This window comes from Babylonia areolata, chromosome 18, assembly GCF_041734735.1.
Source record: "Babylonia areolata isolate BAREFJ2019XMU chromosome 18, ASM4173473v1, whole genome shotgun sequence".
NCBI lineage: Eukaryota > Metazoa > Mollusca > Gastropoda > Neogastropoda > Buccinidae > Babylonia > Babylonia areolata.
The window spans coordinates 33,759,210-33,771,709 of NC_134893.1; the positions used below are offsets into that span (position 1 = coordinate 33,759,210).

Genomic DNA, 12,500 nt, shown 5'->3' on the forward strand with positions numbered 1-12,500 from the left:
ACTTGTGCTGGAACTCCCTTCGTGTGTATACACAAGCAGAAGATCAAATACGCGCGTTAAAGATCCTGTAATCCATGTCAACGTTCGGTCGGTTATGGAAGCAAGAATATACCCAGCATGCACACCCTGAAAACGGAGTATGGCTGCCTACATGGCGTGGTAAAAACGGTCATACACGTAAAAGCCCACTCGTGTACATACGAGTGAACGAATGAAGAAGAAGAAGCTGCCACTCAGTCAGATGACCAAGCCATGCGCTAATTTGTATCTTCCAACCAGACATAGAAATATCACACTTGTTTGGTAGTTCGGTCAAGATGCAATGAAGGGTTTGGGCTTTTTCAAAAGCTCTTTTCTCTCTCTCTGTCTATCACTTTCTGTCTGTCTGTCTTCGTCTCCGTCTCTCTTTCTCTATCTCTTTCACACACACACACACACACACACACACACACACACACACCATGTTTTTCACACTTACACTGATACAAATACACACTGATACACACATTGATACACACACACACTGATACACACACACAAAGCCATCCACCCACACCCACACACCAACCCACACATATCCACCCCCCCACCCCCACACACACACACACACAACACTCACACACACACACACACACACACACACACACACACACACACAACACTCACCCTCCATCGGATCAAGCAGCGCGGCATCCAGCTGAGGCAGCGGCTCCACATCGTACTGCAGGCTGACGGACGGGATGCCGGAGAACTCGTGACTCCTCTGGACCTCCACGAACAGCAGCACGGGCTCCCTCCCCTTCCCCCTCACGCACACCTCCCCGCTCCGCCCGTCCGTGGACACCAGCGGCCTCATCCCCGACGACATCCTCAGGGGCTCCTCAGAGGTCTGCAGGCGGTAGTTCCTGGGCAGGTGGTGGAAGCGGGGCTCCTCCAGGGAGACCTGGGTGAGGGTGTGGTGGCTGTGGAGGACGAAGCAGAGTCGGTAGTCGTTGGGCTGGAAGGGCTGGACCTCCAACCGGATGGCTCCGTAGGCGCTGCTCCACTGCAAGGACCCCGCGTTGCACATGGACGTCCTGACGTTGAAGATCGCCCTCTCGTCCTCGTTGGAGCTGCAGCAGCAACAAAGGGGGGAGGGGAGGGGGGCAGGGGGAGGAGGAGGGTTCGGGGTTAAGGACATCGTTATGATCCACATACATCAACTTATCTCTTTGAAAGGAATGGAAGAATATGATGATTTGCATCTGTGTTTATGTGGTGCAGTTATGTACATAACATCGTACAAAATCACACCAGGGAAAGGTTTTAAGAAGACTAGAGGGGAAGGGTTCGCGGTTAAAGGACACCGTGATAATCACATACATGACGTTATCTCTTTGAATGACGTGTTTATGTGGTGCAGTTATGTACATACCATAGAACCAGATCACGTCACGGAAGAGTCTTAAGGAGACCAGAAAGGAAGGGTTCGCGGTTAAAGACATCGTGATGACCACATACATGACGTTATCTTTTTGAATGACGTGTTTATGTGGTGCAGTTATGTACATAACATCGCACCAGATCACATCTTAAGAAGACCAGAGAAAAGGGTTCGCGGTTAAAGACATCGTGATGACCACATACATGACGTTACCTCTTTGAAAGGAACGGAGGAATATAATAGTTAGCAAATGTGTTTATGTAGTGCAGTTATGTACATAACATCGCTCCAAATCACACCAGGGAAAGGTTTTAAGAAGACCACATGGGAAGGATACGTGATGATCACATACATAAGCTTATCTCTTTGAAAGGAACGGAAGAATAATTATAATGATTTGCATCTGTGTTTATGCAGAGCAAGTTTGGTTCCCTAACATCGCACCAGATCAGACCAGGGAAGGTTGTAAGAAGACCAGGAATCGACGATTTTATACTCTCCGTAATTAATATTCATTTAAAAAGAAATGAAAAGGATCTGTTTTCAGAGGGACGTAAATGTAGTTGCATAGTTTAGCATCTCCCATTCCCATCCAACCGCCAACATCAAGCATGCGCAAGAACACACAAACGCATGCACGATCTCTCTCTCTCTCTCTCTCTCTCTCTCTCTCTCTCTCTCTCTCTAGTGTGTTACTCGCTTCCGTTTCGTACAGATATGTCTCTCAGTGTCACGCTGTGTTCTACTTGTACGTTATACATGTATTTAGTGTAACAACATTTATATTCGTATGTGTTTGTTTGTCTCTTAGAACAACGGCAGATGTGTAAGTCGGCCAAAGTGCTAATATCTTCACCGTTGGAAAATAAAGATTAATTAATTAATTCATTCATTCATTATCTCTCTCTCTCTCTCTCTCTCTCTCTCTCTCTCTCACTCACACACACACACGCGCGCGCGCTGCGCGCACAGATACTCACATGTACATTTGATACATGATTACACACACACACACACACACACACACACACACACACACACACACACACTCTTCTTTTTTTTTTCTTCTTTCTTTTTTTTAAAGATTTCAAAAGAACAGTGTGTAAGTGGGTGCTGATGTCAAGATTGCCAGGACGTCTTCGACAGACTTGTAGACGGTCAAGATACACACACACACACACACACACACACACACACACACACACACACACACACACACACACACACACACACACAGTTATGTTTCATGTGTGTCCACTGTCTGCTGCATGCAATGTGGCACCGACACCCAAGATTCGAACCCGCACTCTCAATGCAAGCAGCACCACCACCCCAACTCACCCAACCATCCCCCCACCCTATCCCCTACACCTCCGGCTCCCCAGATAGACTCTCAGTCATTAAATCAGGCCAGCCAGCACTACACGCCACGCAGTCTCCGCCGCAAAGCCTGTGGATAAATCCCCACTGAGTCCCGAAACAACAACCTGTCCGACACACAGACGTTCGCAGCGACAGCGTGGCTTATGACTCCTGTAGTGTACCCCTCAGCCCCCCCCCCCCCCACTCACCCACCGCCCCCCCCCCTACCCCCCCCCCCCCCCCCCCCCCCCCCACCTCCCCTGGTCAGTCGATCCCTCACACTACCGTGATTTAACCCTTCTACCGCCAAGCTCGTCATTTGTGCACAGGCGTGGTAGAGGACTCGCTGTCACTGAAAGGTGACCATTCAATGGTCTGTTATCCATGAACCTACTGCTCTTTATGTTCGGTGGTAGGATAGGCCATAATATTTTCTATACACTCCAGCAATTCTTAGCCACTGTGTTTATACCACACCGGAATGTTTTACTCTAAATTGACTGGCGGTGAAAGGGTTAAGCTTCACGGACCAATTCTACTACTACTACTACTACTACTACATTTCTCAAGTGCTGGGTTCGGCGGCACGAGGTCCTTCCTTACTAGTCCACATGGTGGTCAGTTTGTCGTGCTGCCCCTGTCCTGTAGTACAGTCCTGGTCGTCCGATCAACTTGCAAGATAAATTGGTGGTCCGGCGATAAAAGGACCAAGGTAGTGGACTGGAAGACGTTGGGGTTAAAGGGGGAATAGATGGGGTGGCGGTTGGGGGTGGGGTGGTAGGGGTGGGGGCGTTTCTTTTTGCACAGTTTTGATATAATACAGCGGGAGAGCGGAGGGGTGGGGGTGCAAGAGAGTGAGTGCAAGAGGAGAGAGAGAGATGGAGAGGGAAGGAGAGGAGAGAGAGAGAAAGAGATATAGAGATACAGACAGGCTGAAACAGAGATAGTGAGAAGGACACACAGAGAGGGGGAGAGAGACAGAGACAGTATCAGTATCAGTAGCTCAAGGAGGCGTCACTGCGTTTGGACAAATACATAATTATACGCTACACCACATCTGCCAAGCAGATGCCTGATCAGCAGCGTAACCCAACGCGCTTAGAGAGGCCTTGAAAAAAAAAAAGAAAAAAAAAGAATAAATGATTAAACAAATAAGGAAGTAAATGATATCAAACAAGAAAAAACAACAACAAAACAAAAAACAAAATACAGCAACAACAACAACAAAAACAACAAAAAACAGAGACAGAGACAGATAGAGAGACAGAGACAGAGAGACAGATGGAGAGAGAGACAGAGAGACAGATAAAGAGACAGAGAAAGAGAGACAGACAGAGAGTTAGACACCCTACAAAATCTTCGAAGATGTTTTCGGGTCAACGTATTATGTTCAACAATGCTTTTGAGCGTTAATAATCATTGCCCATCATTCTGGAAGCCGCATATCAAACACTGCGCCCAAAATGAACTGAACGCTCTAAAAACGCACAAAATATACCGTCCTCAAATTACAATCCCCGATGTATATTCTCTGACGGGGAAGGGCGATAACTGTGTGGACTGTAAATAAAGGGGACACAACTGATAGACCGCGTTCACCAGTTTGTGAACACACTCGTTTTCAGCTCGAATAATTGTGTCGATAATTCAACAGAGGTAAACTCTGGATCTTTTAGCGAATACCTGTGGAAACACCAGATTTTATCAGCCAGTTGCTGAACAACACGAACTTTGGGGCTGCCATAATAGCACTGTGGGTGAACGTGGCTACTTGTAAAAGACCAGCCAACCGCGAACACCGTGTGTGAGTTTATAGTGAGACCATGATTAAGTCTAATGTGAACATTTCCTTTCCTTTCTTTGCTCCAACCCGTGTCATGTCTTTTCCCCTTATCACTTCTTCCTTGTGAAGTTGTATCTCCAGGGTTTTCTTTGAAGACACGAGACATCAAGCCTTGTGTGACTGACGATAATTTGTAATAGTCATGCCAGCTTGACAAGCGATTTTCTTTCTCTCCGGCAGCATTAAACTCTGAACACGTTCAGAAGATATTTTGGTCTGACTTGATTCTTATTGAACCCCAAATTGATAAGCAATTGTGGTTTTAAGAGCATACTTAAACTTTTGTATTTAAAAAATATTTTTTTTACTTTTTTTTTTCACTCATAAATTGAAATGTTCTCTCCTAAATTGAACTGTTCAACATCTATTAATTGGGGAAGCATTATCGACCTGAACGCCTGAAAAAAATACCAAACAGAAATCCATGCACAAACCTGAAACGTCACTGCGGATTCTTCGTAGGTAAGGTAACTATGTAGAAAGACAAGGCAGACAATATCCCCACCATTAATTTGCAGTTAAGAACGTGATCTCCATGCCCACACCTCCCCCCCCCCCCCCCCACCTCCTTCGCCAATCATCAAACCCGCATTTACCTTCCATACCATCCCTTTAACCTGACATTCCCTGATCACAGTGAGCAAGAACGCCATTCCAATGTTCAGGTGCCGCAGTGGAATTCCGTACAAACACCTTGCAAAGACACCCCCAGCCTGCTCCCTCACGCCACAAAGCGCCCACACTTTTCTGACATAAGACGAGATGAAGAACGGGGATTTCCCTGGGGGTCCAGACCCTGAAGAAGCGAACGACAGCCACAAAGCCAGCACGTGTTTACCGTCGAGGGCAAAGTTGGAGGGTTGCTGGGGAAGGGGCGAACTTTGTGCGCGTGGGATTAGAGACAGAGGAGAAAGGCAGGGTGCTAATGCGGGTTTGATGAGGCCCTGTCAATCCAGCCGGGTCGATACGTAATTCCTGAAGATTGTGCTGGTGATATACGGAGCAGTGTTCTTGCCGATACAATCTTCTAGGGGTAGAGTGTCTTAGCGACTGGGTCAGTTGGAAATCAGAGGAGAGTAAGATATCCAAGGAAAGGCAGAAAACCTTAAGCTCCTTGGTGGACTGAAGGTAGCTTATCGAGACTGGATCGACAGCATTTTTATCAAGGTTTGATTCGAAGCAGCTGATCTGACTTGAACCGAAAGCGATGAATGTTATCAATCCCTTGACAAACTTCCACTCAAGAGACCCACCTCTGCTGCTCAAGTTTGTGTACCCACAGTCCGCTGTGAAGACGGTGCAACGTCCAGCGACAGGACTGTTTGTGTTGACGATGAATTTACTGAGGATTACAGAAGGCCAAGTTGTTCGGGGCTGTGGTCTTGTTAGATATTCCTGTCATCCTCTAATAATTATATATTCTCAGTGATGGATGCGGTTTTAAAGAATACATGATGTGTAATGGAGTGCACCCTCACATAGACACCAAGATGCCCAAGAAAAGCTAAACAGACTGTCCGAAGAAGCTGAGAAAACGGGTCTCAAGATTAACATCAGGAAGACAGAGCTCATGAGAGTCAACAACAAGAGGCAGGATCAGCTCCATTTCAGAGGTGGAAACATCAGTGAGGCAGAGATGTTTGTCTAACTTGGCAGCGTAGTGAGCAAGGATGGAGGGGCGGATGAAGACATCAACAGCCGCATCAACAAAGCGAGGCATGCCTTTAACACCCTGCAGCCAATCTGGAACTCTACATCTCTTTCCACTCACAACAAACTGAGGATCTTCGACACCAACGTTAAGGCAGTCCTCCTCTACGGCTCTGAAACATGGCGGACAACCAAGACGAACACCAACAAACTACAGGCCTTCATCAATAGATGCCTACGCCATATTTTAAACATCAGATAGCCAGAGACCATATCAAACGCTTGCCTCTGGAACAGAACAAACCAGGTGCCCATCAGTGAGGAGTCAGGAGGAGGAAATGGGGCTGGATAGGCCACACCCTGCGAAAGCCTCCAGACCACACCACAAGACGGGCACTTGAATGGGCACTTGAATGGAACCCCCAAGGAAAGAGGAGAGTAGGCAGACCAAAGCAGACGTGGAGAAGAAGCACGGAGGATGAGATGAAGGCAGCCGGATGGACATGGACCCGGCTGAAGAGGACAGCCCAAAACCGAGTCCGCTGGAGCCCTGTGCTCCAAAAGGAGTCAAGAGGCATTGGTAAGTCAAGTCAATGGAGGGCACCAGGTAAAAGACTGCTCAGAAAGATGTGTTTTAAGAGAACCCCATGTTAATGGACAGTGAAGAACCGCATAAGACAGTGAGTCTTGGGTTCAACAGGCGAAAAATTGAAAACTTTTCCCCGTACTTCTCTCTATAAAACTGAGCGATACAGAAGATTCTGTCATCAGCAGAAAAGCGGGGTGATGAAAGATAGTGAGGTGCTGTTCCAACCCTGACATGGAAGGAGAGGCAGGAACTGCAGTCTCGTATTTTATTCATTACTCAACAGAAAATGGACCTAGTTCTTTTTGAAGGGGGGCATACAGTGCTAGTTCAGACCTTCACACTGGAAAGAAGATTTAGCGACGGAATTCTGAGGTTTGTTAGGAGATTTGATCAGTTTTTGTGAATTGTCGGCAATACAACAATTACAGTACAGTTGGTCTCCAGACAGAGTGCATGCACTAAATGTAATGCCCAGTTTGCAAACAGTGTGAGATACTGATGAACAGAGCTGAGGTCAAGGCGCACGGCCTGACTTGTTTTCGTAAAATGTCAGAAATATTAATTGGGTTATATTTCATTTTACAATAAGAGGGAGACAGAGATAGATAGATAGATAGATAGATAGATAGATAGATAGATAGACAGATGGGTAGATAGAGAGATAGATAGATAGACAGAGAGAGAGAGAGAGAGAGAGAGAGAGAGAGGTCCATACAGAGAAAGAAGGAAACGAAGATGGTAACAGAAACAAAGACAGACACAGAGAGATGAGTATTTAAAAAACAACAACAAACAAATTAAAAAACCCAAAAAAAACAACAACAACAGGACAAGCGAGAAAAAGAAAAAAAAAAGAAAGAAAGAAAAAGCGAGACACTGTCAAACAGGACCCTTGAACCCCCTACTCCCTACCCTACTACCCACCCCAGTCCCACCCCCCTCCCTCTGCCCCCTCTCTACCTAAACCATCCCCCCCTACCCCCACCACCACCACCTCCCCTACCCCCCAACCTTTACTTTCCGCCTCAGCCAACCAACATCGGAACGTCCCGTACCGTCTTGCCCGCTCGTTGTTAAAAAGCCCACGGAGCCACAGGAAGAAAGTCGGAGTCGCGTCCCTTTGAGCACACTCATTTGTACCGGGGACAATGTTTGGTCAGGGCCCCCACGATCGAGTGCTGGGCAAACGGAAAGAAGGGAGCGAAAGATTAGCTCCGCCGGACTTAATATTAACCCTGTGTGTGTGTGTGTGTGTGTGTGTGTGTGTGTGTGTGTGTGTGTGTGTGTGTGTGTGTGTGTGTGTGTGTGTGTGTGTGTGTGTGTGTGTGTGTGTGTGTGTGTGTGTGTGTGTGTGTGTGTGTGTGTGTGTGACTTTGGACTGAACATCATGGACTTCTTTCCTCCTGTCCGTCCAACAACCCCCCCACCCCCACCCCCTTCCTGCGCCCGCACAACCACTACGCTGCTTGCTTCTTCTTTTTGCACACAACACGCCGATTATTCCTGTACCCTGGCTTGTTTCTTTATAGCGAGGGGGGGGGGGGGGGGGAGGGGGAGAGGATGCGGGTGGGTGTATGTGTGTGTGTGTGTGTGTGTGTGTGTGGGGGGGTGACAAGACTGTAATATGGTGCGATAACAAGCTGAGTATATGGGGAGGAAAAAAAAACGAAATAAGAAAAAAACAAAAGTTGGGGGTGGGTGGCGGAGAGGGTAGGAAAGGGACGAGGGGAGGAGGGGGAGGGGGAGGTTGTGGGAATGCTGATGATAATGAAAAGGTAGCGTTGATAGGCAAGCATTGACGAAAGTATTCAGTCCAACAGGCAAGTGTTTATTAAGGCTGGAAGGACAGCTATTGTCCATGAAAAGTTACATGAATGATAGCGTGTTGTTCCAGTCGTGACCAAAGACTTTTTTTGTTTTTTGTTTTTTGTTTTTGTTTTTGTTTTGTTTTGTTTTGGTTGAAATCTGATTTGTCCGTTTCATTAAAAAAGCTTTACATTACGTCTCTCTCTCTCTCTCTCTCTCTCTCTCAGTGTCTCTCTGTCTGCCTGTCTGTCTCTCTCTGTCTCTCTGTCTCCCTCTCTCTCTCTGTCTCTCTCTCTCCATCTCCCCCCTCTCTCAGTCCCCCATACGCAATCACGCTTTTAATCCATTCCCCATCTCCACCACCCCACTTTCAGAATGGCATTGCCACTCCCTCCTCCCCCCCTACCCCCCTCCCCCCGCCCTCCCCACCCCACCCCCCCACCCCCCACAAACACACTTGAAACACGCGCCAGTTCGTGCCATCTACCTCCTCAAGTTGGCCCCCCCCCCCTCCCCCCTTCAGCCTGCTGAAAGTTTGCTCTCCACTCGCCCCCGACCCCTCCCTCACTTGACGCCCCGGCCAAACCAACACCCCCACAATACACCCTGTACACCCCCTGTATCCTGACGATCCCCACCCCGTAACTGTGTACTGCACCCGTTTCGCTTCTTCGTTCCACGGGGGACTGAAGGGGGCCGGCCACCCCCCCCTCTGACACTAATGTGCTGGAACCTGAAGCACACAAACATTGGCGTTGAATCAGGAACCCATTACGCGAGGTCCTCACTCTCCGCCAGGATGATGGGACTAATCAGCAGGGAGGTCGGGGTAAACCTGACGCTGGATGGAGTGTCAACACTTGTTCCCCATTCTCTTTCTGCCCCCTGATTTACACGATGGGCGTCACCAACGATCTTACCTTTTGGTAACCCCCCCCACCCCCCACCCACCACCCCTCCACGCCCCTCTCTCCCCTGTAATCTTCGTGTCAAACACTTGTCGTGATCGTGCGCCACTGTGCAACCTGGCTGTGTCCGCACGAGAGGAAGTTGGAGAGGAAGTGGGAACCGTTGTAAGTGGCTGAAAAAAATGAGTGGAGAAACAACCTGTATGTAGTGCAAGGAGAATAGACAGAAGGGAGGTGGGGGGGAGACAGGGGCGGGCGCCTGGAACTGAGGATGGTAGTGGAAAGGGTGAACAATGCAACTAGGGAGGGGTGGTGGTGGTGGTGGTGGTGGTGGGCGAAGGGCTGAATCCCTCGATATACTCAAACCTGCCCCAGGTGAGCAGCTCGAAAAACTACACTGGGGGTACTGTACAGGTATAATGACACCCGAGCTAGATTCCAAAAGGGCGCAAAGGGCGTTCATCATTATTCTTCACCCGCTCGTTTTCCGTCCAATAGCACACGTAAAGAAGCAACTGTAGGCCTGTACGTGTGTGTGTGTGTGTGTGTGTGTGTGTGTGTGTGTGTGTGTGTGTGTGAAGAACAGGGAGACACAGAGAGTCAGAGACAGACAGAGAATGAGAGACAGACAGACAGACAGAGACAGAGAGGGAGAGACGGACAGACAGACAGACGGACAGACAGACAGACAGAGACAGAGAGGGAGAGACGGACAGACAGACAGAGAAGGGGGATCCTGGGTGGGCACGCGCCCCAAACAAGACCCTTCAGAAACCAAAACATCACACCCCGCGCTGTTCTCTGTGGCCTCCAATCTGTTCCTGTGTGAGGGGGCCACCCGGGTATCGTACCGATAAACCTTCACTTGTAGTGCCTGACTTGTATGACTTGTATTGCCTGACTCCTGGCCCCTCTACCCACCCCCACGCCCCCAATCACCGGCCTCAATAATACAACGTCCAGCTGTCCCCTACACATACACTTGTGTTCGCGCGCATGTGTGTGTGTGTGTGTGTGTGTGTGTGTGTGTGTGTGTGTGCTGCACGCGCGCGTGCGTGCGTGTGTGTTCATGAGCATATCTAGATCTCTAGACATAGTCATGTGTATATCTATATATCTATGTGTGCATTATACAAAGCATATATATGTGTGTGCGTGTGCGTGCGTGCGTGTGTGTGTGTGTGTGTGTGTGTGTGTGTGTGTGTGTGTGCGTGCGTGTGTGTGTGTGCGTGTGTGTGTGTGTGTGTTTGCCAGGGATCATGTGCGCGTGTGTACGCAGCCTGTGAATATCACAAGGAAAGGCTGCCAGCACTGAGACAGGTCTGTAGAAATAAAAAGGGGCGAGCTAAAAAGTCAACACAATCAAACCCTCAAATCACCACCACACGACTGTGGGGGAGGGAGGGAGGCTTTCACCAATATTTGCCCAACAGAGACAGAGAGGAGAGAGAGAGAGGGAGAGAGAGCACTAGCGTCCCTCTCTAATACCACAAGTCGCCCATAATATCGAGCTTCAAACTTTTCCCTCCATAGACCACTTTCAGCAACCTGCATTGTCCGAGCTTTTCCTCCCGTTCCTCTCTTAAAAGCCCCCATCAACACCACCCCTACCCACACACACACACACACACACACACACACACACACACACAAATACGCACACACACACACACAAATACACACACACACACACACACACACACCCTTCCTCCCCGGCAAGCCAACCAGGTCAAAGCTTCGGTCAATGTTGACTCAGGATAGGGTCCAGCATTGCATGCAAGCGGGTAAACAGACTGACTGACCGCGCTTGGAGTCAAAACTCCCGTCACTGAGAGGCTGACCCAACCAATGTGTGTGCTCTGGCCATTGCTCAGCGTACTAGGGAGAGAGGGGAGAGTAGGGGGGACGGGGGGGTAGGGGGATTGGGGGGGGGGGGGGGGGGGGGGGGGGGTTGTCAAGTCACATCAAATCAAACGGAGAAGGGATCAGACCGTATTACATCAAAACCACTGAGATATATATTTTCTATATAATTTGTGTCTATGATCAAAACTCAAGTCGCGTCGAATAAGTAATTTAACCGAAAGAGAAGCAATCCAAACTTGGAATCAAACCCATGCCATCCAAACCAAACCAAACCAAATCGGAATCAATTTGAGCGAGGCGAAATGAAAGTCCAATAAATTCAAACGAATTCGAATTTCGAACTGAGCCAGAACACTGAGAATCAAACGGAGCCAAATCAAACCGATTGAAGAAAAAAAAAAAAAAGAAAGAAAAAAAGTTTAGATTGAAGGTAGACTTTGCGACAATGCGTTGACGGGATACTCGTAGGAGAGTGGCAGCCCATTACAACACACAACACACAATACAAGTGATTTGCCACAAGCGGGGCGACAGGCGCCATGTATACTGTGATGGGGACAGACACGGGAGTTTGAGAGCGGGTCAAGTGTGTCAGGAGACAACTGTCAAACAAAACACAAGGATGAAGAGTGGTGAGAGAGGGGTTGATGAGGCTGAGGGGGGGGGGGGGAGGGGGGGATCTGGGAGGGAGGGAAGGATGGGGGTGTGGAGGGGGGGGGGGAGAGATGGCAGACGGGCTGCCAAACAAAGCAGGACGAGACAGGACACTGTCAAACAAAGCAGGACAAGACAGGACACTGTCAAACAAAGTCATCGTCCTGTCCGTTCGCTCCCCGAACAAACGAATGGCACAAAGTCATCATCGGTAGGTCTGTCAAGGGGTTACTGTCATTGGTAGGTCTGTCAAGGGGTTACTGTCATTGGTAGGTCTGTCAAGGGGTTAATGTCATCGGTAGGTCTACCAAGGGGTTAATGTCATCGGTAGGTGTGTCAAGGGGTTACTGTCATTGGTAGGTCTGTCAAGGGGTTACTGTCATTGGTAGGTCTGTCAAG

At 48.8% G+C, this 12,500-nt stretch overlaps 1 protein-coding gene across 1 annotated transcript in view; it reads right to left on the reverse strand.

Annotated features, from left to right (window-relative positions):
• The window catches only part of LOC143291949 (meteorin-like), a 49,306-nt gene that overhangs the window by 20,356 nt on the left and 16,450 nt on the right, over positions 1 to 12,500 (reverse strand). Inside the window, exon 2 of the mRNA XM_076602098.1 lies at positions 667 to 1,112. Within this exon, the coding sequence (XP_076458213.1) occupies positions 667 to 1,112 (446 nt within the window). The remainder of the gene's footprint in view (positions 1 to 666; positions 1,113 to 12,500) is intronic.